The 27725-nt window shown below is 40.0% G+C and overlaps 1 protein-coding gene across 3 annotated transcripts in view; it reads right to left on the bottom strand.

The window, feature by feature from the left end:
• The window catches only part of SVEP1 (sushi, von Willebrand factor type A, EGF and pentraxin domain containing 1), a 306365-nt gene that overhangs the window by 88601 nt on the left and 190039 nt on the right, over positions 1–27725 (bottom strand). For all 3 annotated transcript variants that reach the window (XM_075595245.1, XM_075595238.1, XM_075595229.1), the window contains exons 26-28: positions 26636–26837; positions 14741–14916; positions 13289–13413 (exon numbers count right to left, since the gene is read on the bottom strand). In XM_075595245.1, the coding sequence (XP_075451360.1) occupies positions 13289–13413; positions 14741–14916; positions 26636–26837 (503 nt within the window). The remainder of the gene's footprint in view (positions 1–13288; positions 13414–14740; positions 14917–26635; positions 26838–27725) is intronic.

Here is a 27725-nt window from a genome sequence, read left to right as displayed (position 1 = left end):
GTAGTATATTTAAATAATTTTATAAAATGTGAAGGTGAGTATTGCACGTACATCAAAAAAAAGGGTTAATAGCAAGACATGTTAGGGACATGTTACCACTCGGCAGGCACAACAGGATGCAGGCACCAGGAATTCGACGTCCTCCCTCAAGATGCTGGTATCTGGATGCAGAGTATACAGCTCAGCGTTGGGGAACCTTCCCGCGCCTTCACGGAGCTCACAGCAGTTGTTTTCAGGGGTAGATCGCCGCGTCTCTTCCTGGTTAGTCCACGTTGGCGTGTGACGTCATCCGGCAGCGTCTCTCGGCCGGTCGCGTCTTTAGTACGTCACTCCTTAGCGATATGCAATCGGGCGGTATAGCAAGTCCCAGACAAGTCCCACAGTGAAACAAATGTCCAAATACAATGCCGCAATGGGGGTATATGTAAAAAATAAAGGAACGCGCCCTCTCCTACGCGTTTCGTACTTTCGTACTTCGTCAGGGTAGATGGAGGAGGTTCCGAGGGCGGTTCTTATACACTCAGCATTATTGCTATTGGCCAAAGTAATTGTATTCAACTCCCCCCACCTGGAGAGATATTCACTCATCCCGTGGAGGGGCTCAATCTGCAAAAACATACTAATATAAAAACATACATGGGATAAAGCACACTTAAAATAATAATAAACTTTAATAATTCGAATCAAGACTCTAAAAATATAAATATATCGAATCAAGACTCTAAAAATATAAAGAGACAGAAAATTAGTCACATAATAAAAAATCACATTTAGAGATGTAAAGTGCTAACTCCCAATAATTGAGAATAACATAGATTAATATATGACTTCTAGTAGATAAATGTAAATTCACATGGAAATCTATAAGATAATGTAATGGTCTAGGAATAGATCTTAAGGGATGGAATTTTTGCAATTATTCAGAGAGAAAGGGTATTATGATAATCCTTGGAGGTATTGGTTGGATATATTTTAAAATAATTAAATATTTATTAAAACTTAAAAACACTGGTATATGTTTAATTGAAAAATCTCTAATTAAAAAAGGGACCATACGTCAATCTCCTCATTTAGACATAGTGGAGACAGAGTCTGGAGTTTGTATATCCACAGACTTTCTTGTTTAGACAATTTTTTATCTCTGTCTCCACCGCGTCTTCCTGATTGTACAATCTGGATTCCCACATATGTCAGGAGCGAAGGGTCACAATCATGTTTAATTTTGAAGTGTCTGGACACGCTATGTTGTTCTAATCCTAGTCTAATATTTCTAGCGTGTTCTAAAATCCTGACTCTTAAAAATCTTTTTGTTCTCCCAACATATTGGTATCCACAAGGACACTGCAGTAAATAAACCACATATGTGGATTTACAAGATATACAATCTTTCACTGTAAACTTTTCCTTAGTTGTATTAGATATAAAAGATTTACGGTTAGAACTTAACATTTTGCAGGCTTTGCACTTTCCACAGCAAAAGTTGCCGTTTGGTTTAGTTGGCATCCATGATGGCTCTAATGATGTATTTATTGGGGAACCAATGTCACTAGGTGCTAGGAAGTGCTTAAGGGTCTTTGCCCGACGATAGATAAAACTTGGTTTGTTGTGGAGAGAGGGGCCCAAAATAGGATCATTACAGAGAATGCCCCAGTTTTTGTTAATTATTTTTTGCACACTGGTGCTCACTGAGCTAAACTCTGTAATGAATGGAACTTTTAATTTATCGTCTACCTCATCATTTGTTGTTCTTTTTTTCTTCTGGATCAGTAGAGAGTCCCTATCCATTCTATCGACTTTTTCTAATGAGCTGAGCAAAAGGGCCTTATCATACCCACGTTCTATGAATTTCTCCAAAAGAGAGACTGATTGAACTTCAAAGTCAGCTTGGAGACTACAGTTGCGTTTGATGCGCATGAACTGACTTTGGGGTATGTTGTCAATCCAGGATCTTTTATGATTACTGGAAGACAGAAGGAAGCTGTTAGTATCCACTTTTTTAAAATAGGTTTTAGTGTTAATGTTTTCACCAACCTTTGACATTAAACTTAGGTCTAGAAAGTCTATCTGACTACTATTTGACTCAGATCTAAATTTCAAGTTTTAGTCATTCAAGTTCAGATAGACTTTAAAGAGCTCCAGAGTGTCCTCACCACCCTCCCAGACACACAAGATGTCATCGATATATCTTTGTCATACAATAACTCGATTAGCGAATGGGTTATTGTGCCATATAAAGTTATCTTCCCATATCCCCATGTATATGTTCGCATAACTGGGAGCTCCCAGTTATGCGAACATATACATGGGGATATGGGAAGATAACTTTATATGGCACAATAACCCATTCGCTAATCGAGTTATTGTATGGCAAAGATATATCGATGACATCTTGTGTGTCTGGGAGGGTGGTGAGGACACTCTGGAGCTCTTTAAAGTCTATCTGAACTCGAATGACTAAAACTTGAAATTTACATCTGAGTCAAATAGTAGTCAGATAGACTTTCTAGACCTAAGTTTAATGTCAAAGGTTGGTGAAAACATTAACACTAAAACCTATTTTAAAAAAGTGGATACTAACAGCTTCCTTCTGTCTTCCAGTAATCATAAAAGATCCTGGATTGACAACATACCCCAAAGTCAGTTCATGCGCATCAAACGCAACTGTAGTCTCCAAGCTGACATTGAAGTTGAATCAGTCTCTCTTTTGGAGAAATTCATAGAACGTGGGTATGATAAGGCCCTTTTGCTCAGCTCATTAGAAAAAGTCGATAGAATGGATAGGGACTCTCTACTGATCCAGAAGAAAAAAAGAACAACAAATGATGAGGTAGACGATAAATTAAAAGTTCCATTCATTACAGAGTTTAGCTCAGTGAGCACCAGTGTGCAAAAAATAATTAACAAAAACTGGGGCATTCTCTGTAATGATCCTATTTTGGGCCCCTCTCTCCATAACAAACCAAGTTTTATCTATCATCGTGCAAAGACCCTTAAGCACTTCCTAGCACCTAGTAATATTGGTTCCCCAATAAATACATCATTAGAGCCATCATGGATGCCAACTAAACCAAACGGCAACTTTTGCTGTGGATAGTGCAAAGCCTGCAAAATGTTAAGTTCTAACCGTAAATCTTTTATATCTAATACAACTAAGGAAAAGTTTACAGTGAATGATTGTATATCTTGTAAATCCACATATGTGGTTTATTTACTGCAGTGTCCTTGTGGATACCAATATGTTGGGAGAACAAAAAGATTTTTAAGAGTCAGGATTTTAGAACACGCTAGAAATATTAGACTAGGATTAGAACAACATAGCGTGTCCAGACACTTCAAAATTAAACATGATTGTGACCCTTCGCTCCTGACATATGTGGGAATCCAGATTGTACAATCAGGAAGACGCGGTGGAGACAGAGATAAAAAATTGTCTAAACAAGAAAGTCTGTGGATATACAAACTCCAGACTCTGTCTCCACTAGGTCTAAATGAGGAGATTGACGTATGGTCCCTTTTTTAATTAGAGATTTTTCAATTAAACATATACCAGTGTTTTTAAGTTTTAATAAATATTTAATTATTTTAAAATATATCCAACCAATACCTCCAAGGATTATCATAATACCCTTTCTCTCTGAATAATTGCAAAAATTCCATCCCTTAAGATCTATTCCTAGACCATTACATTATCTTATAGATTTCCATGTGAATTTACATTTATCTACTAGAAGTCATATGTTAATCTATGTTATTCTCAATTATTGGGAGTTAGCACTTTACATCTCTAAAGGTGATTTTTTATTATGTGACTAATTTTCTGTCTCTTTATATTTTTAGATTCTTGATTCGATATATTTATATTTTTAGAGTCTTGATTCGAATTATTAAAGTGTATTATTATTTTAAGTGTGCTTTATCCCATGTATATTTTTATATTAGTATGTTTTTGCAGATTGAGCCCCTCCACGGGATGAGTGAATATCTCTCCAGGTGGGGGGAGTTGAATACAATTACTTTGGCCAATAGCAATAATGCTGAGTGTATAAGAACCGCCCTCGGAACCTCCTCCATCTACCCTGACGAAGTACGAAAGTACGAAACGCGTAGGAGAGGGCGCGTTCCTTTATTTTTTACATATACCCCCATTGCGGCATTGTATTTGGACATTTGTTTCACTGTGGGACTTGTCTGGGACTTGCTATACCGCCCGATTGCATATCGCTAAGGAGTGACGTACTAAAGACGCGACCGGCCGAGAGACGCTGCCGGATGACGTCACACGCCAACGTGGACTAACCAGGAAGAGACGCGGCGATCTACCCCTGAAAACAACTGCTGTGAGCTCCGTGAAGGCGCGGGAAGGTTCCCCAACGCTGAGCTGTATACTCTGCATCCAGATACCAGCATCTTGAGGGAGGACGTCGAATTCCTGGTGCCTGCATCCTGTTGTGCCTGCCGAGTGGTAACATGTCCCTAACATGTCTTGCTATTAACCCTTTTTTTTGATGTACGTGCAATACTCACCTTCACATTTTATAAAATTATTTAAATATACTACACAATGGTTTTTTTGTGCTGTTCTCTTTCTGTTTCTATGTAGCTTGGTGTTTGAACCATTCCCACTGATCAGCAGCATAAAACTTCACCTATCAGGTTGTATTGTTAATTTATTTTTAAGTCACTATTTTCAGCACAGACCACATTGAGCGCAAGTTTTTTCTGTTTTCACTTTAATCTCTTCATTGCCTTAGCAGTTAGCCGCTAAGGTAATGAAGCTGCTTACATATTATTTTTATTTATAGTGTGCGTGGGCAGGGGGTCTCTTGAGCTGAACAAAGTTGATTTCAGCCTCGGGGACCACCTACTTCCCGAGATACAGACCCCGTTATGGGGTGCCGGTATCCCTCTACTTTGTTTAGATCACACGGTCACATAACCCACAGGATTTTAACACGGCACCCCATACCGGGGCCTGTAGCTCAGGAAGTAGGGTGTCCCAAGACCTGAAATCAATGCGGTTCAGCTCCGGAGACCCCCTGCTACATTTCTGTAATGTTTAAAATCAAATAAAGCGACTGATTCATCCTATCTCTTAGTGTGCGTCTCTTACAGACAGGCAGAACCTTGTAGGATTAACACAGCAGGGACCCTGCTGTGTTAATCCGATGGACTATTAGGCTGCTGCAGTAAATTTTGAAAGAATCTCGGGTAAATCTCGAAATACATTTTGAGAAATGATCGCATAATGGCAGCTACATCTGTAGATGATAATTAAGAAGATGAATGTGGCATTGATAGTGTGTGTGGTGCTGAAACTGCACAAGCATGGGAGGGAAGCAACTCTGATAGTTGTGAAAAAGCTAATTATGTCATCCTTGGTGCTAAAGAATCTGTTGGTGTTGTTGGTGGTAGCAGCAGTGAAGAAGGAATGATGATCATGATAGTTAATCACTCTGTGAGCAGTAGGCAGCCATGGACAACCCCAAGTCGTAGCACTAGCACTCCTATTACTGGCAGTACACTGAAAAGCGAACTTTACATACCTAATTGCCTATATATTCTACAATGTACTTCAAAGTAAAAAAAAAAAAAAAGCCCTCAAGCCGATCACCAGCACCCTCATTATCATCATAAGGAAGGGCATACACTGTTGGGCAACAGCTGCCAATGCAACATCATTTGTCATCAACAAGTGTGCATAGCCCAGGAAATAGTGCAATGGGGGAGAGGCAAAACAATTCTTATCAGCCTCGAAATCACCAGCACACGATATTACACAACATAAACCTGTTGAGGAGGAAGAGTATCATGATGATAATGTTAATGAATATGTTATTAGTGGTGGAGTACAGGAAGGAGAAGGACAGCTTCTATAATATGACTTATGCCAGAAGAAGCAACATCTAGGGCTATGTACTCTGCATAATGGTGAATATGCACCTGTTTGTGCCATTGAAATGTAATGGAAAGCAGAGACTCATCTGGGTATGCCTGCACTTGACAGTTCATTATACAATAGGTCTACATGGCAAAAAAGTGAGAAGGGTACAAGCAGTTGCACAGGTTTGAGGTGGGATGGCTCAATTTCTGGTAGTCAATCAGGTGACTCCGAGAGTTTTGTTGGTAGTGAAGATCATCATGATGAATATGTACTGATGATGGATGTACTTGGTATTAATACTGATAATAATGATGATAAGGATGTGGTGGCAGGTCCAACACAACTGCAACTGTCTAGTATTATATTTACAACTTTATTTATTGTGTTATTCAGCATTAAAAAGGGTCATAGCATCTGCAACATGTGTGCTTGAAGCTTTAGATAGGGTTCCCATATACCATGGTTCACACAGTGGGGCCATTTGTTGAATAGCAAATTGGACAAAATTGACGGACAACTGTAAAATGTCCTATGTCTTTTTATAATTGACACCAGCATAACAAAACTCAGAATTCCGGTTTTAGCACACAAAAAGAAACGTTTATTTTGAAGATAAGTACTCACATACAGAAACAGTATAAACATAGTGGTGACATTCATCAAATCAAATATGTCATATGCTTTTCAAAGATGGTTGCGTAATCATTATTTACTTGGGTGGAATTCTTCTGTCTGATAGTGGGATCGTGATGTTAAACCTGGTTTCTCCTCTCTCCTGGTGTTAACCAGTCTCTTCTTCTTTGTGTAATGCAAACAAAGAAAGTGGGGTACCCTCGCTCAGCTTTAATATGAGGTAGGGGATGGTGCTCCTTTGGGTCAAGATGAGTACTAATAAACTGTTTAAAGAAAAGTAAACCCAATTTTGGGCACTCTATTCCCTTAGTATTACGACATTATTAAAAATAACTTTATTAAATTAATTATTCAAATATATACTGTACATAGTGAAACAACGACGAAGAACAAAATCCTTCAACACCTGTTGTGGGTTTAAGGATTTTAGAGTAATTGAGGATTGTTATTATTTATACATATTTAACATCCTCTGGTGCAATGACAAATAGTAAAAAATAGATGCCCCTTTAGTATGTATTGGGGTTTAGATTGTATGAACACCTTCCATTACCATCCAGATATATAAAGTGAATTTAAATATATAAACCACATTTGAATCCAGGAGTGATATCTACGTTAGTACCCACTCCAATTAAAAGGTATTATATATTAGACATAAAGTAGGTATAAGGTGACTTGTTATAGGTACACGTATTCAGTGGTCGACAAATCACCAAAAAATCTACTCGCCAAACAAAAAAATCTACTCGCCACCTAGTACTACACGTGTGCTGCTTGGGCCAATAGGAGCTCGCCACGATGTTAAATCCACTTGCTCGGGGCGTGCAAATGTATAGGTTTGTCGAACACTGCATATAATGATAGAACATATCATCTATAACATATAATTTGTATCCTGATGTATACAAATCAGAGAGGAGTCATTTATATTACAAACAAGTCTTCTTATTATGAGTCATACCCTAGACAGTAAATCAGGTAAACCACCCAGTTGCTAATACAGCTGTTACAGGGTTAATTTTGGTCAATGCCCTATAGTGAGCTGGTTTAACCTCAACAGGATCAAGACATCAGTGTAGTGCAATGCAATCAGTGTAGTGCAATGACATACAGCATCACCCTAATTGATATATATTTGAGCTTCTGTGGAGTAAACATACATAGTCTTATTAGACCTGAATAGATATATAAAATGATAGATAATCTACAGCTATAAAGATAGGTAGGTGTAGTATACACTAGCTTCAGTATCACCATGTAACTCCAGTGTCAGAAACAATCACTGTGGGTAAACAGAATAAGGTCCTGTACTTGAATGGGGTAAAATAGACTCAAATAGTAACAAGTCTGTAAAAGTTACATTGATACAAATGAATGAATGAAAAAAACCGTGATGGTTTAATGCGGCTATAGTACAGAGGTAGAGCTGCAGAGTTAATCACTGTATAGGTGGTGTAAAAAGAACACCACTCCTCTTTGCTCGGCTTGATTGGAGACTATTTTGCAGAATCTTAGCTGTAATAGTAGAGCGCTGGTGTGTCAGTATGAAAGTGAACACTGCATTAGTAGAAAGCACTCTACAGTATGGTAGTGATCCTCATAACCCCAAATGCCACATAACCAAAAGATAAGTGAATATATGCAACGAAGCCTCTCTGCTGGTGGTGTTCTAAAACAACCCTTGCCTAATGCTCGGCTTGCCTGGAGGCTGTTGTGCCGAGTCTTCTTGCAGTGACAGGGAAGTGCTAGCGTGTCAGCTCGCATGTAAGCGCTTGCTTGGAGAGTACCCTGTGCATGCACGTTAGTGTGCTAGTTGCCGCCGATGTGCGCTTTTCACGTGTGAACATGCTTTTTCAAGTCGTTGGGGTGGAGACCCAGGCCTTGCCTGGGAGCTTCTAAAGCCACGTCAGGTAGGTGTTGTTAACAGATTAACCCTTTGTATATCAATTCTTACTTGCTTGTATGCTATATATTGCGGTTAATGATCTATATGGTATACATACATATGGTATACATACAATATTGAATAAAGATGACACAAAACTCACTACTTGTCTATGTTTTATTATCACAGATATTATATTACATACTTTTTACAAGTTTATGTCTTAGTTGTCATATTAATAGCAACCACAGTGGGAGTTATCTTAGTGGGTCTAGCAACCTAGTTGTTTTAATGCCAGTCCACTGGGTCACCTGTACAGTCAAATGGTTTAAGATTTTAGTTTTATGTTTGAATGTCACTTTATCCACCAGTCAATTGATTATATAAATCAAAAAAATTAGTTTATTGTTCAGTGTGCAGGATTTCTGGCAAGTAAGGATTTTTTAGATAAAAAATAAAAATATGCTGCGACCCGTGTGGTCTTAATCTCCATGTACTACTCCTAATGTACGTGATAATGAGATTTTAATTGCGGCTGTTACAATGTATCCAACAAATGTCCATATTAAATGAAATGTGAAAACACAAATCTTTCGTTTAGACCTTTTGGTGATAAGGCACCCAGCATGTAAATCCACCTTGATTCTTTCTTTAGGAGCTCCTTGTCCCAATCCCCCTCTGTGATTGACAGGGGGAAATTGGTAAATTCCTATAAATTGTTGTGATACTTGGTGTAGCCCTGACTCTTAGTTCCCTTAGCTAAATCTATTAGTATTTATCCAAAGAAAACCACGTATCCAGCCTTCTTCCTACTCCTAATTCTATGACTAGATATGGTACTGTGCGTCTTTCAGAACACCCAAGTGCATTTAACATGATGATATACCTGAAGGAACTACCCACCCGCCATACAAGGGAATAAACTAGTTATTATCAGTTTTGATTACCTCGACATATCATTTGTGAATAGCAAATGTCTGTCCCTTGCTGACCCTCCTCTAGATATCCCAACACAGCTGTATTCTAACTATAAGTCTAAACACACCTTTTTTACTTAAAATAATTCACTTCTAATAAGATCTACCGAAAATTCTTTGCCTGTGAGAGTAAATTCAAGTATGCGACATAGGGACCAATGCACTAAGCAGCGATAAGCCACTTATCGCCGCCTTATCACAAAAAAAGCATACTGCGATTTAGTAAGCCCCGATAAGTCGGCGATAAAAGACCTTTTCGGCAATTTGTTTTGCAGAGAAAAAAAAATATTGCCTAACGAGTGGCGATAAGCCACTTATCGCCAGATTTTCAAACTCGTGCTATTCTAGGAGCCCCAATTAGCTCATTGAGGCTAATCGCCGCTCTAGAATAATCGCCCGCCAGGAACAGTTGACAAGAAGGTGGTGAGAAGCTGCCAATAAGCGGCGAGACGGGACTTAGAAAAAAAAAATGCATTTTTCCTGCATCGGATTGATACCCATTAATATCAGCACCAGAGACCCCCGGCATCAATCCCATGCAAAAAAAAAATGCATTTACAGGCAACTTCATTACCTTAGCGGCTAACCACTAAGGCAGTGAAGGGGTTAAGGAACAACAGAAGCTTTATTGGGGGCAGAGGGGTGGTGAAGTGGGTACTTGGCTCTTCATTCACCCCCTCTGCCCCAATAAATATTACAATATGTACTAACCACCACTACACAACCCACCCACCCCCTGTGTCCCCACATAAAAACAATAATTTATTTTTTAATACACAGAAGGGATACCAGAGGCCAGCGGGGGTCCTCGGGTGGTCACTGTGTGTGTGTTGGTCTCCAGGTAGTCACCGTGGGTCTCAAGGGGCCCCACCTGTGTCCCCACTGGAGTATGGGGGTCCCCGGGTGTTCACCATGGGTGTCTCTTGGGGCACTCGGTTGGTTCCCGCGGGTCCCCACTGGCCTGTGGTAACAATCCTGTTGCAAAAAAATAAATTTGGAAGACATTGCAATAAATACACCTCCCATCCCCAACACATAAAGTACAGCAATGGGCAAAATAACTATTATCCAGATATGGATAATAGCTCATTTGACCATTAATAAATAAAACATTAACCAGGCATCATAAATAAAGTAAATAAACCTTTCTACTTACCCCTGCCATCATGAATGGCATCCTCATCAGCATACTGCAGGTCCATGTCCTCTGATGTCAGCAAGAATACATTAAAAAATACAATCTAATGGCCCCTAACTCCTTAATCACCTTTGCGGTTAATAACTGCTATAGTAATTAAGGGGTTAACCCACCCCCGCTACCCACCTAGGAGGCCTAACCACCCACCCTGGAACCACTACACCCACCCTGAACCCAATGATTGGCATAGTCTTACATCATACCCATATAATATGGGCATGATAGTCCACTATATCATTCAATGGTCACCCTAATAAAAATGCATGAAGACCCAAAAGACACAATAATAAAACATATACACAAGCAGCTAAACACAACCATCCAATAAATAAAAACACTAGCCAACCAATTAAATAAAAGCACTAACCAACAAAACAATTAATTAAACGTAATCAATTAAACAATAATTTAACAAATCAATTAATTAATAAAACCAGTAGCCAACACATTAATTCAAACATTAACAGTCAATGGGCAATGAAAAACAGCAAAAAAAAAAATACAATAAAAAACCCTGAAAAGGCATTTACATACATACAATATTTTTCTTGCCTATAGAAGCGTTAACCCTCTGAATCCAGGGGTATCAGGAAACTCTCATACCGCGACGTCATCAAAGTCAATCCAACGCCCTCCACCTTGAAGATCTGGGACAGGTAACAAAATTCTTCTTTCTTTGATCTTCTATCACCGTCTTCTCTCTTCATCTGTAATTATTTCTATCTTTCTGTACTCTTCTATCTTCATTTGTCAATCAATAGCCCCATGGTAAATCCACAACACGATGTTATCACATCGGCTTCTTGAGGTAAAATGAAACGTCAAGGCCTTATATATAGCCTGTGACATCACATTTTTAGGTCAGATGTTACAGCTCCAATCTGATTGGATGCTGTATCATGTTCTCACCTTTTTTTTGGTGAAGGATGTGACATCTCCAAGGGAGGTATGTCACATCCTTCAAACCACATGGCTATATCACATGGTATTAGAGCCAATGGGATTGAAGACAATCCCATTGGTTATATTCTTTCAAAAGGATGTGACATCACTTTAAAGGTAATTTTTGAAAATGTTGCTATCACTGGTATTCGGGGCTTTCTGCATACCGTGATAGCAACGCTGTAAAAAATGGCAATTTAAATAGCGTGCCGATTTTTTTTTAATTGGCGCTTAGTGCATAGGCTCCATATGCTGTAATAAAAAAGAAGAATCGTTGCAAACCAGAATAATTAATATGTGTGGCATGTGTTCTCATATTCCGGATTCAAAATTAACCATAATATAATAATGTAACTGAACTGGAAATGTTACAACAACCATGGCCATGTAATGCGTACAGGTTCAGGGGGAGGCTGGTATACTGGCATGTGGCCTACCACAGCAACATCTACATGAGAGACCATTGCACTCCTCCACCTCACCTTCACCATGGTGCTTCTTCCTAAGGTCACTAGTAGATCCACAATCACTGCCACAAATGTCACCCTCTCCAGCAACAACTGGCGCAGCTGATCCTATTGAGCTTCCAGCAATTGCTTTACTGCCATACGCCCTGTTAACCGCTGTCTTACTTATTCTTCCTTCAAGCAGTGCCTCCTCTTGACCCTCCAATATCACATCACCACCACTTGCTGATTGTTTCTGCTAGAGAAGAAGAAGCAGCAGTAGAAGAGCTGATGGGACTAGCACATTCAGGTGGTGAAAGATGATGCTAGAGTTAGAGACAGCAATTTAAAACCTTTTATCGAGTTTCCACAACAGGGTTGAACTGCAGATGTAACCAACGTTATTGAACCAGCTAGTTAGATATGTAGGCCTGGCTAAGAACCACTGACTGTGCCAGCACGCTACATATGCTGCTGCATTTCCTAACCACACATTTATTGAAGCAACAAATGTGCTTATGCAGAGGAAGCATCAACCCTCACTGTGAGTACAAAGACAAAGGGGCTTATGCAGAGAGGTACGGAGCAGAAAGGCTTAAATTCGCCGCAGGTTTGGCATTTAATTGTGTCCTATGCAGGGTACTCCGGTAGCGCGGTGTGCATGAAATTACTAATTAGGCGAGTTTCACTTGGCGTGAAACTTGCCATTCGGAGGCGCGCGGTATCTGGCCACAATACAGCCAACTTTTGCGTTCATGCGCATCGGAGCTACTGAATCGTGCATGTTTCCGCTTCTCGCCACACGTCTGGCGAATTTGATTTGGCCCGCCAAGTTCTCGCCAGTAACTGCCTACATGAGGAAATTTTTGCCTCTAACCTGGCGAAATTTAACTTTACGTTCCTCTCTGCATAAGCCCCAGAGTCAGTTGAGGATGATGATAAAAATGAGACTTATTTTTTTGCACATTTTTAAAAGTTGCCAGGCTGCGATTGAGATGCTAAAATAAGGGAAAAACCAACATTTGGACAATTATGAAAATGTAAACAATTTTAACAATTTTGGCTCTAAAAGTTCAAAAAGGTTTGAAAAGTTTAAAAACAACAACCACAAATCGAATTCTATTAAGTGTGCATATCTCTTCTTGTCTCATGAATTTCTAGGCATCAGTTAAATCAACCAAATCATTAGTTCAGTTTTATGTCTCTATAAGTAATTATTCTCTAGTATTGTTTGAAATGTCTACAGAATGTCTTATTAGCATTTAGAGTCTAGGTGTAAACACAACTACATGCAATGTACATTTATGAGTATTAGAAGATTACCTGATCTGGAGATAATGGGTGATCCCAAATATTAAGCTGACTGATTGATCCCACAAAGGATTCTGCTGGATTAAAGCCTTCTCCTCTCTGGTCTTGTTCTTGTCCGAGAACTAATGCACCACCACCTAAAATAGCCAAAGGAATTACAGTGGAAAAGGGAGGAGATATTCTGCTTTTTAATTAAAAAAATTAAAATATTCTTATTGGAAACGGCAAAATTATTTTCGTTAATTCTCAGTAATGACCCATTTTCTGTGGCCCTTTGACAATTAGAGCTGCACCACAGGGCATCCTGTTGAGTGGCAGCAGGGGAATGGGAACTGGATGATTGAATAAGCAACTGGATTTGAAACAGCACCCATAAGCCGTAAGGATCTATGAGGGGCCCAAAGTCAGTGAGAGAGGGAGCAGTGGGTGAGCACATAGGACACCAGAATTGGATAAACAGATTATTAGTTGGAGAATTTTTTATACAAATACATACATTTAAGCTAATATGGTAATATGCAACACACAGAAAAGGGAATTACTGACCACTAATGCCCTGCTTGGGTTTAAGGCCATCTGCTACATATCAGTCCTTCAACTCTTCCAGCTGGGGCATTGTTGCTCAGTGATGTTTGCAGTAGTGTACATAATTAGCTATTCAGTTACAAAAGGATGAGTCACCCCCATCATCCTGAAACATTATGTACTTTTTGTGGTCAGTAAAAAGAAAAAAATGCAGTGACATATTGTTTTGTTAAAAGTTATGTGTGCTCCATCTTTTTCTATACTTTTCTGGATAGAGGAACGATAACACATATAACACCTTAGTGAATCGTAATGTAAATATTGTATACAACATTTGGTTGCTTTATAACTATTCAAAGACATCGGTTTCTTTCTTTACATTTTCTGGTGCTGTTGGTTAACATTGTTGTTCTACAAGTTGTTTCAAGAAATCAATTTCACCTGCAAATTATGTTATAATATTCAATGAAATTGAACCTTACTATATTCCACCCACAAACATTATAAACACATTTTACACATAGTTAATCAAATTATTTGTCATGTTGGTCCTGAAGAAAATTATAGCCTTTTATATTGTAGTTCATTTATATTTTAATAAACCAACATGAGGGTTCCTTTTAGTTATAAGTCTAATTTAGTACGAGTTAATGAGATTTCACTTCTCTTCAACAAAGAAATCCCAAATTAGATTTTTTTTCAGGTTTTGCTGAGAGAGAGAGAGAGGAGAGAGGAGAGAGGAGAGAGGAGAGAGGAGAGAGGAGAGAGAGACTTCAACTGCAACTGCTACTGTATTTAAACTTTTAATGTTTTTATGTAGTTTTCACATACTGTACCAAGAAAATTAATCACAAAACAAAGATTCCTGATCCAGACATATCCTACAGTTTTTCCTACAGAAATCACACAATAACTAGAATAATATTAGAGTATGCCTACCAGGTATACTGGCTCCTACTGACAAACCCTTTCCACCATCCGATAGTTTTCCACCAATGTACACTTTCCAGGATCCATCAGTACTTGTCCATGAGACGGCAATGTGATGCCATTTGCCATCATTCACAGAGGGACAATCTGTTATTCTCTCCTTTCCGTTGACATAAAGCACCCACCTGTACAGTAGATACAATAATGTATATGATTTGAGCTGCTGATTTAAAGTGTTCTACCAACTTTTAAATACATATCTCTATAGAGTACCAATTATTACATGCGCACACACACACACAAACACACACTAGGTTATTTTACAAAACAATATGATGACTAAGGATTAGCACTATCACTGGCATTTTTATTTTGGTATTGGTTTGAGTTCTAAATTTTTCGTGTTTTGGGTTTGGATACGATTTTTGGTTTTTCAAAAGACAATATGTTTTGGTTTTGGCTGGATTATGCCCTGTGTCAACTGTGTGCTTATATAATTTTATGTAGATGTAGTCAATTCCCTTTATGATAAGTTTACAGTCGTTTATTGATGATCCATCGTCTTGTTTGAGAGCAATGATCTGCTTCTTCACAATCTTAAATCCTTGCTTTATCGTTTTTAGTTTTGTGTTATCTTCGAATGTCTTCTTCACTATATCACAATAAAATGTTCTTACATCTTCAGTTAAACATTTGCGGATTGTCTTGCACTGCTTCTGCATATTCAATTCTTGTTATTGCATCTTGGAATTTCCTTATCCTGTTTTCGTTAGCGATTCCTCCTCCATTTTTCTGCACTTTCAAATACAATTTCCATAAGTCCTTTATAATTGTTTGTTGAAGTGTCGATATGCATTTCGAGCAAGATGAAGTGATTTCTAGTTCAAATTCTCTGCTGTTGCTCTTGAGGTTATTGATGTTTAGTATTTTTGTCTCATTTTTAATCAGTTTTCTTCATTCCATTTTTACATCCAGATGTAATTTGCAGCAATCCAAATCGGTTATCTCTCCTTGTGTCAAAACGGTTAAGGACATTGTAGTGTTTAATCATGTGTTTCTTGTTATTAAGTATATAGTCAATTTAATTCTTGCTTCCATTGGGTTAATTCAATTTGGATTCTTCTTGGAGAATTAAATCATGATGAGAAGATTTCACATTCTGAAAATTCTACCAATTTAATCTATTTCAACATTCATTCATGATATGGTAACCATATTTCCAACTGAGTCTTTGTGTTTTTGTTGGGCACCAATCATTGTAATCAAATCTCCCACAATAATCTTGAGGTGACAATTTCCTTTGTTGCTAAATTGATTGATTTCATGGTAGAAGTCTTTTACTTCATTGTCGTTGTGACTTGATGTTGGGGTACAAACATGGATTATTTGAAGTGTGAACAATTTGTATCTACAGTGCAAACTGGGTGATCAATATAAATGTGAATAGTGAAAATTAAATAAATAAAGAAACCTGTGCAATAATTATTGAACATACAGAACACCTACAAGCTCAAATTGAACCCCCAAAATACCCACAACATATATATAAGCATATAAGTTTCACAGAGGAGTGCTACTGAGCATGGCAATTTATATTTAAAACCAGAGACATAACATAAAACACAGACAAAGCTCAGTGCACATCCAGAAAAACTTATATACGGTACAGTGCCTAAATATACATGTATAAATAACTAATAAATAAAATGGTCTTTTAGTTTAACATTTTGGCTAAATTGTTGTAAGCCCTTGAGCCAAACTTCACGGCAGACCACGTTCAAGGGTCCCTACACTAATATAAATTCTTAATAACCTGTGCATTGCCAGGAAGAATGATTTATAATAAATCTGTCAATATGAGTTGCAAAGGTTCTAAGTCTGATTGAAGCTTTTATTAACCTGTACATTACCAGGAAAAGCACTCTGTAATAGATTTGTCACAATCACACTGCATGCAGGCAAGTTCCCCTGATAGTTGGAGATGCCATGGAGTGAGCTTTTAACCATTTAAATGTGGGAGGGAGTGAGCTTCAATTGGATAGGAGGTTGCCACCCTCCAAAACAGCCAAGACTAGCTGCACAAGAATTATAAAACATACAGAACACCTACAAGCTCAAATTGAACCCCCAAAATACCCACAACATATATATAAGCATATAAGTTTCATAGGCATCTCCAACTATCAGGGGAACTTGCCTGCATGCCGTGTGATTGTGACAAATCTATTACAGAGTGCTTTTCCTGGTAATGTACAGGTTAATAAAAGCTTCAATCAGACTTAGAACCTTTGCAACTCATATTGACAGATTTATTATAAATCATTCTTCCTGGCAATGCACAGGTTATTAAGAATTTATATTAGTGTAGGGACCCTTGAACGTGGTCTGCCGTGAAGTTTGGCTCAAGGGCTTACAACAATTTGGCCAAAATGTTAAACTAAAAGACCATTTTATTTATTAGTTATTTATACATGTATATTTAGGCACTGTACCGTATATAAGTTTTTCTGGATGTGCACTGAGCTTTGTCTGTGTTTTATGTTATGTCTCTGGTTTTAAATATAAATTGCCATGCTCAGTAGCACTCCTCTGTGAAACTTATATGCTTATATATATGTTGTGGGTATTTTGGGGGTTCAATTTGAGCTTGTAGGTGTTCTGTATGTTTTATAATTCTTGTGCAGCTAGTCTTGGCTGTTTTGGAGGGTGGCAACCTCCTATCCAATTGAAGCTCACTCCCTCCCACATTTAAATGGTTAAAAGCTCACTCCATGGCATCTCCAACTATCAGGGGAACTTGCCTGCATGCAGTGTGATTGTGACAAATCTATTACAGAGTGCTTTTCCTGGTAATGTACAGGTTAATAAAAGCTTCAATCAGACTTAGAACCTTTGCAACTCATATTGACAGATTTATTATAAATCATTCTTCCTGGCAATGCACAGGTTATTAAGAATTTATATTAGTGTAGGGACCCTTGAACGTGGTCTGCCGTGAAGTTTGGCTCAAGGGCTTACAACAATTTGGCCAAAATGTTAAACTAAAAGACCATTTTATTTATTAGTTATTTATACATGTATATTTAGGCACTGTACCGTATATAAGTTTTTCTGGATGTGCACTGAGCTTTGTCTGTGTTTTATGTTATGTCTCTGGTTTTAAATATAAATTGCCATGCTCAGTAGCACTCCTCTGTGAAACTTATATGCTTATATATATGTTGTGGGTATTTTGGGGGTTCAATTTGAGCTTGTAGGTGTTCTGTATGTTTTATAATTCTTGTGCAGCTAGTCTTGGCTGTTTTGGAGGGTGGCAACCTCCTATCCAATTGAAGCTCACTCCCTCCCACATTTAAATGGTTAAAAGCTCACTCCATGGCATCTCCAACTATCAGGGGAACTTGCCTGCATGCAGTGTGATTGTGACAAATCTATTACAGAGTGCTTTTCCTGGTAATGTACAGGTTAATAAAAGCTTCAATCAGACTTAGAACCTTTGCAACTCATATTGACAGATTTATTATAAATCATTCTTCCTGGCAATGCACAGGTTATTAAGAATTTATATTAGTGTAGGGACCCTTGAACGTGGTCTGCCGTGAAGTTTGGCTCAAGGGCTTACAACAATTTGGCCAAAATGTTAAACTAAAAGACCATTTTATTTATTAGTTATTTATACATGTATATTTAGGCACTGTACCGTATATAAGTTTTTCTGGATGTGCACTGAGCTTTGTCTGTGTTTTATGTTATGTCTCTGGTTTTAAATATAAATTGCCATGCTCAGTAGCACTCCTCTGTGAAACTTATATGCTTATATATATGTTGTGGGTATTTTGGGGGTTCAATTTGAGCTTGTAGGTGTTCTGTATGTTTTATAATTCTTGTGCAGCTAGTCTTGGCTGTTTTGGAGGGTGGCAACCTCCTATCCAATTGAAGCTCACTCCCTCCCACATTTAAATGGTTAAAAGCTCACTCCATGGCATCTCCAACTATCAGGGGAACTTGCCTGCATGCAGTGTGATTGTGACAAATCTATTACAGAGTGCTTTTCCTGGTAATGTACAGGTTAATAAAAGCTTCAATCAGACTTAGAACCTTTGCAACTCATATTGACAGATTTATTATAAATCATTCTTCCTGGCAATGCACAGGTTATTAAGAATTTATATTAGTGTAGGGACCCTTGAACGTGGTCTGCCGTGAAGTTTGGCTCAAGGGCTTACAACAATTTGGCCAAAATGTTAAACTAAAAGACCATTTTATTTATTAGTTATTTATACATGTATATTTAGGCACTGTACCATATATAAGTTTTTCTGGATGTGCACTGAGCTTTGTCTGTGTTTTATGTTATGTCTCTGGTTTTAAATATAAATTGCCATGCTCAGTAGCACTCCTCTGTGAAACTTATATGCTTATATATATGTTGTGGGTATTTTGGGGGTTCAATTTGAGCTTGTAGGTGTTCTGTATGTTTTATAATTCTTGTGCAGCTAGTCTTGGCTGTTTTGGAGGGTGGCAACCTCCTATCCAATTGAAGCTCACTCCCTCCCACATTTAAATGGTTAAAAGCTCACTCCATGGCATCTCCAACTATCAGGGGAACTTGCCTGCATGCAGTGTGATTGTGACAAATCTATTACAGAGTGCTTTTCCTGGTAATGTACAGGTTAATAAAAGCTTCAATCAGACTTAGAACCTTTGCAACTCATATTGACAGATTTATTATAAATCATTCTTCCTGGCAATGCACAGGTTATTAAGAATTTATATTAGTGTAGGGACCCTTGAACGTGGTCTGCCGTGAAGTTTGGCTCAAGGGCTTACAACAATTTGGCCAAAATGTTAAACTAAAAGACCATTTTATTTATTAGTTATTTATACATGTATATTTAGGCACTGTACCGTATATAAGTTTTTCTGGATGTGCACTGAGCTTTGTCTGTGTTTTATGTTATGTCTCTGGTTTTAAATATAAATTGCCATGCTCAGTAGCACTCCTCTGTGAAACTTATATGCTTATATATATGTTGTGGGTATTTTGGGGGTTCAATTTGAGCTTGTAGGTGTTCTGTATGTTTTATAATTCTTGTGCAGCTAGTCTTGGCTGTTTTGGAGGGTGGCAACCTCCTATCCAATTGAAGCTCACTCCCTCCCACATTTAAATGGTTAAAAGCTCACTCCATGGCATCTCCAACTATCAGGGGAACTTGCCTGCATGCAGTGTGATTGTGACAAATCTATTACAGAGTGCTTTTCCTGGTAATGTACAGGTTAATAAAAGCTTCAATCAGACTTAGAACCTTTGCAACTCATATTGACAGATTTATTATAAATCATTCTTCCTGGCAATGCACAGGTTATTAAGAATTTATATTAGTGTAGGGACCCTTGAACGTGGTCTGCCGTGAAGTTTGGCTCAAGGGCTTACAACAATTTGGCCAAAATGTTAAACTAAAAGACCATTTTATTTATTAGTTATTTATACATGTATATTTAGGCACTGTACCGTATATAAGTTTTTCTGGATGTGCACTGAGCTTTGTCTGTGTTTTATGTTATGTCTCTGGTTTTTAACAATAATTATTGAAGACCAAACATATCACTAATCTCAACCAATGATTTCCTCCATGGAAGGAAATTACTTTATGATGTGATCTTCTCTGTAGCAAAACATCATGTGGAGAAAAATTGAGAGCGCAATAGAGTAATATAGTTAACTTAAACAACACACAACACAGAGGGGAAAGGACAAAACTCACACTTTCCCCACTGATAACACACAGTGAGTGATTTGAGGTGCAAACTCCAGTCACATCTTGAGCTTCAGACTCCATACACATGGCATCCCCGGTCTTGTACTTCCGCATTCAAACTGTGGGGCTTTTGGGACAGCTGCAGGTTTGGTTGTGGGTACGGTGGCCTCAAAGTCTCAATTTCCACCTGGACGAAGTTCACTCTTATAGGACCATTTTCAGGGCGATACTCCACCCTATCATGAAGATATTCCTCCCTACCTCTCTTGTGTGTGGTATATAAAGTGACTGGTTGTAGACCGTAAATACTCTATGACTGCCTGCCGGAGCCAGTCTTCTCTATTAGCTTCTATCTCCCGCATGATAGGCTCAGGAATATATGGATACTCATATCCATGAGACTGCCTGTATCTTAGGACAATGGCTCTGTCTGCTCATCTTAGCTTAGTTAGCTTACGCCATGGGCCTGGTCTGGAAAGACCCAGAATTTAGGTTCCTCAGTAGATGTTGCCTGATATAATATGGATGGGTCTGCAGGCATAACTATGCCCAACCTTATCTCACCCATTCACGAAGCAGTGTGCGAAACGCGTAGAGTTAGAGTTTGGAGAGAATTTGCTCACTGAAGGACTGGCAATCTACTGCTGACACCAGACCCATTTTGGCTTCCTGCCCTCACCTGTGACACGAAACCAGAAGTGACACGACGGCAGAGACTGATGCGGAACTACACTGTGAGGTGTAAGTGAAAGGAAGCACCGGGCAGCAGCCTTAAACTCCACCACCCTTCTATCGGCGGTTCTCTCCACCACCCATTGAATTTATGGAAAATGTGAGTTTTCTTAATATTTGTGACTAATACATATTTATAGTTTATACAGTATGCACTATTTGTGGTTTCTTTCACTTGCATATCATCCACTCCACTGAGAGGCATCCTGACCCCAGCTACACAAAGGGCTCCAGTCAGAGAGAGATGGATCTCTGACATGCAGTAATACAATACGATTTTTGTGAGTTCATTTCATTTATTGATTATCTTTTTAGCAGTGATTTACCATCTGCACTATATATATTTTAATTTTTTCACATATCACGAACTTATCCTGCGCTCCTCCTCAACCCCAAGAAAAGGAAATAACTATGCCCAACCTTATCTCACCCATTCTTTTCCTAAGGGCCTCAGCTGCCTCCTCCGGAGAGAACTCTCCCTCCTACCACCAATGATCTACCATATTCCCCTCTATCAATAGAAACCGTATCCAATCCATAGTGGGTGCCTAGCCCTGAAACATATTGTCCCACCATTTAAACACTTTCCCTGTGGAGGCAGTAGATTGTGAACACTCGGACCCAGTGTCCATCTTAGATGACTATTGCAGGGTACATGCAACTACACACGTGGGTTTCTTGACAAGGCTGTTTTATTTAGCCTTAAAAGATATACAGCACACAAAACAAAAATAGCTTTTCATCAGCAAAAACGAAAATGGCTTTTTCTTCAGCAAACCAAACAAAACAGTTTCTCTTTAGCAGACAGTTTATATATAAGGCAGCTACCCTTTTTCTATGCAGGGGACAGACAGTTCACAATACAACTGCTTTGCTACTCAGACCTTGTTTTCAGGAATCTCTTTACTTCTTACTCCTCTCTCATCAACAGCCAGGCTCCATGTGTCTACAGCCTGGGTTTTAACACACCTTGATTAGGCAGCTGGGATCCAACTAATTGTCCTGAGGTTCCCAGCTGAAATTAACCTAGTCAGTGCTGCACTGCAGACTAGACATAGGTTTTCCAGGAATATAACTGGTGGCTTTTATTGACCTTGTCACAATGACACCCTGATGTTTCTGACCTATATGATGTAGAGTGGTCAGATCTCCCCCTAAAAGATGTTAATGAGGTAGTAGATCCCCCCTAAAGAAATCCTACTAGAAGCAGACATCTCCCCGTCAGACCCATTTTCAGAGTCCACCCAATCCCTCCAGCACTTAGATGGCTTAGGTAACATCTTGTGGGCCCGGACCCCTGGGGTAGTGTTCTTGAGCCCTGCAATGGGTTTGGGATGGTTGGAGATAGCAATGGGTAAGGCTTTAGGCTTAGCAATGTCTTTGTTCAAGTCCTTTGGTTTACTGTAGGCCTTCCCTAGCCAGCTACGGGATGTACAAGTGGAATGTCTGGGTCCGCAGGTCTTCTGCGACCCCGGCCGTAACCTGACACATATACTGCTCCATGTCTTGTCTAGAGAGGGCGGTATTTACTGGAGTGGTCACAACAACTTCCCCGTCTGCCCCGGCGATCGCCTCGGTGGTGACGTCATCTGACTCCTCTGCTCTCCCAAGATACCGGTCCAGGTCCAGGTCCCGCACCGAAAGAATGACGACATCCGGTTGGGGCCTAAAGGTGTTGCTGTCTCCCGCATTGGAGGAAGTACTGGCCTGTATCTCCTTATCCTGGAGAGAGTAAGGGGGTGGTTTCTCACCGATCTGCTAGATTCGGATGGTCATCTGGTCCTCTGGATCAGCCGCAGGTATGTCCTTAGCCTTGATGGGAGCAGCTATGGGCGTGGCGCTCCTCCGTTCCTCTGGGCGCACCAGCGCTTGCCGTGTGGTCACCTGTCCTGGACTCCACTGCGCAGTGCCACAGGTAGGTGAATCTTCTTCCGCAGGCTCGCTGGGGTTATACGCCGGACGGCGCATCACCACGGTCCCCTTCTGCTACTCTTATCATCATTGGATGAGGGTAGGGACACCTCCGCAAGGGGCAAGTACCGGAGCACTTCCCCATCGCTGGAGGCAATCGGCCTGGAGCGTTCCAGCTACTGCGCCCCCAATGGACATGCTCTGGCCTTTCACAGGGCAGTAACCTCACCCGGTGGTTCTGGTCGCTTGGCTCCCGGCTCTGGAACCAAATCTGGAACCAGGGCACAAGGGCCCCCTGGAGCGTCCGCTGGGGCACATGGGCACACAGGATCATCCACATCCCAGGTCTCTGTGTAGGCTGCGCCGGTCGGCGTGATGGCCCGGTCTGGCTTCTGTATTGGGACAGAGATGGATGATTTCGTAGGCGGTCACATAGATAGGAACTCAGACAGAATTGAAGTTAAAATCAGCTTTATTAAACCATGGTGCTGAACATCACAGAGACTCCTGACCTCTGACGCGTTTCGTCCCGTCCAGGGACTTTATCAAAGAGTGAATGAAATCTCTCCAGACAGACCTTAAGTAGGCAGGTCACCTTCCACTATTGGCTAAGAAAATTATTCACACAGTGTGAAGCACTCAATCAATCAATCAAACCTGATTGAAACCTCATGTGGGAAGCAACCTGTCTGCCTATAAGATGTGCTGTATGAATACACAAAACAAGTAATAACATATAAAACAACATACAAAAACATTTAAAAATATTAAAAACAACTTTGTGTGATGTGGAGCAACATGAGTGTAAACATTATAATTAATTGCACTGGATGGTACCTTAGATCCATAAGGGGAGTGAGTAGAAGGAACATAAGTGTTGAAATCATAATTAATTGATATACAATGTATACACAATTATATTTGCCAATATTATAATATACAACAAATATTGCAATAAATACATGAGGAATATTTCCAATGCAACAGTACAAATGATTTGTAATATGAATATTGAATCCAATTGAATTATTGTAATCAATTTGTATATATAATGTTTAAGTGTATATATACATGCATATACCCTCAGAAACAACTTGTATATAGGAAATTATATTACAAAGCATAAACCTAGAAAGCTGTGCATATAGAGATCAAAATGATAAACAAGTAAATAATGTATATGTTGAGATGCATGGAGACACACTCCCAAGACTCCCCAATCCTTCAACCCTGAAGGAAGTGTTTAAGCTCCCAATCAAGGTTGATGCCATGTGGGTGGAGAGTGTTGAGAGTGTATATCCAATACATCTGTATTGGGACGACTGGAATTAGCACCGCAGGCGGAATGTAGTAGGCCCGGCACTGCGAACACGTGTCAGTCAGGCTTGCATCACTGCTGGTGTAGTCGCACTGCGGGCAAAGGCATTTTATAAAATACCTGCCTTCTACTTCCACGACCAGAAAGCCTCCCGGTAGTTGGTACTTGGATATCTTGTACTCGGCCATTGCGTAGGTAAGCTGAAAGGCAGGCTTGAGCAGCACTGTAACTGAAGCTCCTCTCTGCTATCTAGCTCTGAGGAAATGAAGGTGGGGCAGCTCGCATCTGGCTCCTCCCTCAGTGTAGACGGTCTCTGTTGATTGGTGCTCACTGTGTCCCCTCCCTCTGGTGGAGTTAAGAGCAGGGGCACACTATAGTAGGGCGTGACTTCAGCTCCACGATGAGACAATCACAGTGGGTGGTCGTGGCTCCAGCTTTCACATCGGGCCCTTGCAGATCTTTGCAACTCGTTTGTAAACACCATGCGGTCTCCGGTTTTGGTGGGACCACCATTTTAGATCGCCAATTCTGTCAGGTCGATCCTCTTTCACTGGAACCACAATTTTGAGTAGAATAAAGTGTTTTACTGTGCTGTCCCCTTGATTTTGGTGGGGACCTGCTCTCTTTGAGCTGCTGCAACACATGGTAGCTGACTAGCTGAGCATCAATATACCCCAGGCTAGGCAAAACTCCCCCTTAGCATGCTACACATGATAACAGTCCATTATGCATACTCCTGTGACTCCTTGTGCATCAATGACTAGTAGTACCCTGGTAGCTCCTCCAGCAAAGGTTCACGGCACCTGCGTATCGGGCACCCCTCCTCAGATACTACCTGGCAGTACCTTATGCCACACTGCTTATGGCCCTGGCATTGCAGTCACTTTCCAGAGGTTTCTGGGGCCCAGCCAGCCAAAACACCCCCTCCAGGCGTCCCACACCTATCAGTCCTCAGGCTGACCTAGAACACAGAAATAGCCATCTGTTTCAGAACAGTTTGCCCTTTAGGTTAGTATAGGCTGCAGCTCCCTGCAGTCGGGGAAGTTGGGCCACTGTTATGGTATTCAAGAGTCCCCTAGAGCTAACCTAGCCTTCCATCCTTCCAAAGTACTCACATTGGAAGCATACTTCTGTTCCTTCTGTTCTGCTTCGCTGAAAGCCTGTCCCGTTGAGCATATCAACAGCACCTCCAAATGTAACGGTGTTTCCCCCACACCCTTGGAGATCATGCTACCACTGGTGGTGTTGTGCTGGTTACCTGCTGGTCCACAGGATGCTGAGCTTTCCACCGGTTTCATTGGGGAAGACAGGACAGGCTTCTAGGGTAGATTACTGATCTTGATCTCACATGGTACAGCGCCTCCATCTGCTGCAGGCTCCAGGGATGTGGAGACAATCACTGCAGGATAACTTATTTCCACTCCCCCTGATACATTGCACACCAGGCCGGAGTATATTTGAACACATGAACATCAGCATACACAGCATACTGCACCGCACACTTCTTGGACTTCACCCTCAGGATGGTCCCTGGACTTCCACCCGGGCAGTCATTGCTCTTCCTTGACTCCCTAATAGAGCCAGGGGGTAATCACTCCTCACTCCCTCAAAGGGGAGGGGACAGTATGTGTCAGATCCCAGCACAACTCTGTGTGACTACCTGTCTCTTTAAGGGGAAGAGACACTGCCTAAATGTAGGATGTGCAGCTCCTTAAGTACCAGGGGGGAATGTCCAAGGTCTGAGCCCAGGATTGGGCAGAACACAGGCCTTAGCCCGCCTCCTCCCCTGTCACTCAAGGCAGCTGCTTACTGTGGGGAAAACCCAGGATTATTGGTCCTGACACTGCCTGCACTGTTACCAGGGCTTGCATGTCAGGGAGGGCAGACTGGTAGCCAAACCAGGCATGGATATGGATATGGATATATATATATATATATATATATATATATATATATATATATAAAACATAGCACTGGAAGAGATCTTATGGCCCATGGGTAAACTGCCATGTTGAATTAAATTAATTTATTGTCCATTAGTAACATATTTTATAGTATTCAAATGTGGTAATCTGTGTGAATATTTCAAGGTTCCTGATAGACACACAAGAAATAAACTCATTTTCAGATGAAATTGAGCAATCAGTTAACAGAATGCTATTAAGGATAGTAAGACTTAGTTACCCATTGTAATCCGTGAGCAGAAATGCATTGTCACTACCATTATCTACTGCATATGATATTGGTGTTCCATAGTTGGTAGCATCAGAAGATCTCATCCAGAATGCACAGGTGATAGCACTAAGTGTTGGAAGGATATTCTCAAGCATGGCATATCCATATATTCCAGAAACTTCAAAATCCATGTTAAATCCAGAGGACTGTTCTGCACCAAATAGAAAGGATGTTATTTTTTTTTATAATATGCAATGAATAAATACATTGGTATTTCTTATGATCCATTTACAATAAGAACATTTATGTTGGTTTAACAGTATTTTTAGCTGAGTTGTGCCCTTTTATAGAAATTAAAGCAGCTATCTTCCAAATCTCTTATGAAAACTAACTGAAACGCCTGGAAACTCTGGTTAATGTAGTGATGTAATGTATGATTTCTGGAAACTCTAAACAGTTAAAAAAGAAAAGAAGAGATTAAAAAGACAAAATAAAAATAGCAGAAAGGACATACAATTTAGATTTTAATGGTTTACTATAATAGTATGAAAAGGACAGAAAATATAACAATGAAATAAAATATATTTTAACATGTTGACCTTTGTCGCATGTTGATTCTGAATTTCTTGTCACTGTTGGGTACGGCTGGAAAGGACATTGTCTGACCCTGTGGCGTGGTTATGGTTTTAATGATTTGACTGTGTTAGAGCAAGCAATGTTATGTCCTGGCTGAGCAGCAAGCTTTGAAGTGTCCTCCCAAAGATAGATAAGTTCAGGATGTTTTGCTGAGTTGTACTGCACCGACACACTTTATTCGAGCAAATACCCAGTATGTACCTGGCAGATACCTGGAATGCGCCGCTCCTCACCTCTGACAAGCCCCGTTGCGTTTGCCTTCCCAGCCTGGGTTCATGCCTGGCTGACTGGCGGCTGATCTGTTAAATGATAATGATTAGGATTTAATAGGCTGCAATGCTTCGTGTGTCTACCAGATGGCATAAATTCATGAATTGTAATGCAGTATATATATATATATACTGTGCAGTATTGCAGCCAGCGGGAATAAAATGCTTCAATCCCTGCCTGGAAAATACCTCAA

This window comes from Ascaphus truei, chromosome 1 (assembly GCF_040206685.1).
Source record: "Ascaphus truei isolate aAscTru1 chromosome 1, aAscTru1.hap1, whole genome shotgun sequence".
Taxonomy (NCBI): domain Eukaryota; kingdom Metazoa; phylum Chordata; class Amphibia; order Anura; family Ascaphidae; genus Ascaphus; species Ascaphus truei.
Note: the sequence above shows the minus strand (reverse complement) of the source record. Positions and strands in the feature narration are given on the sequence as shown.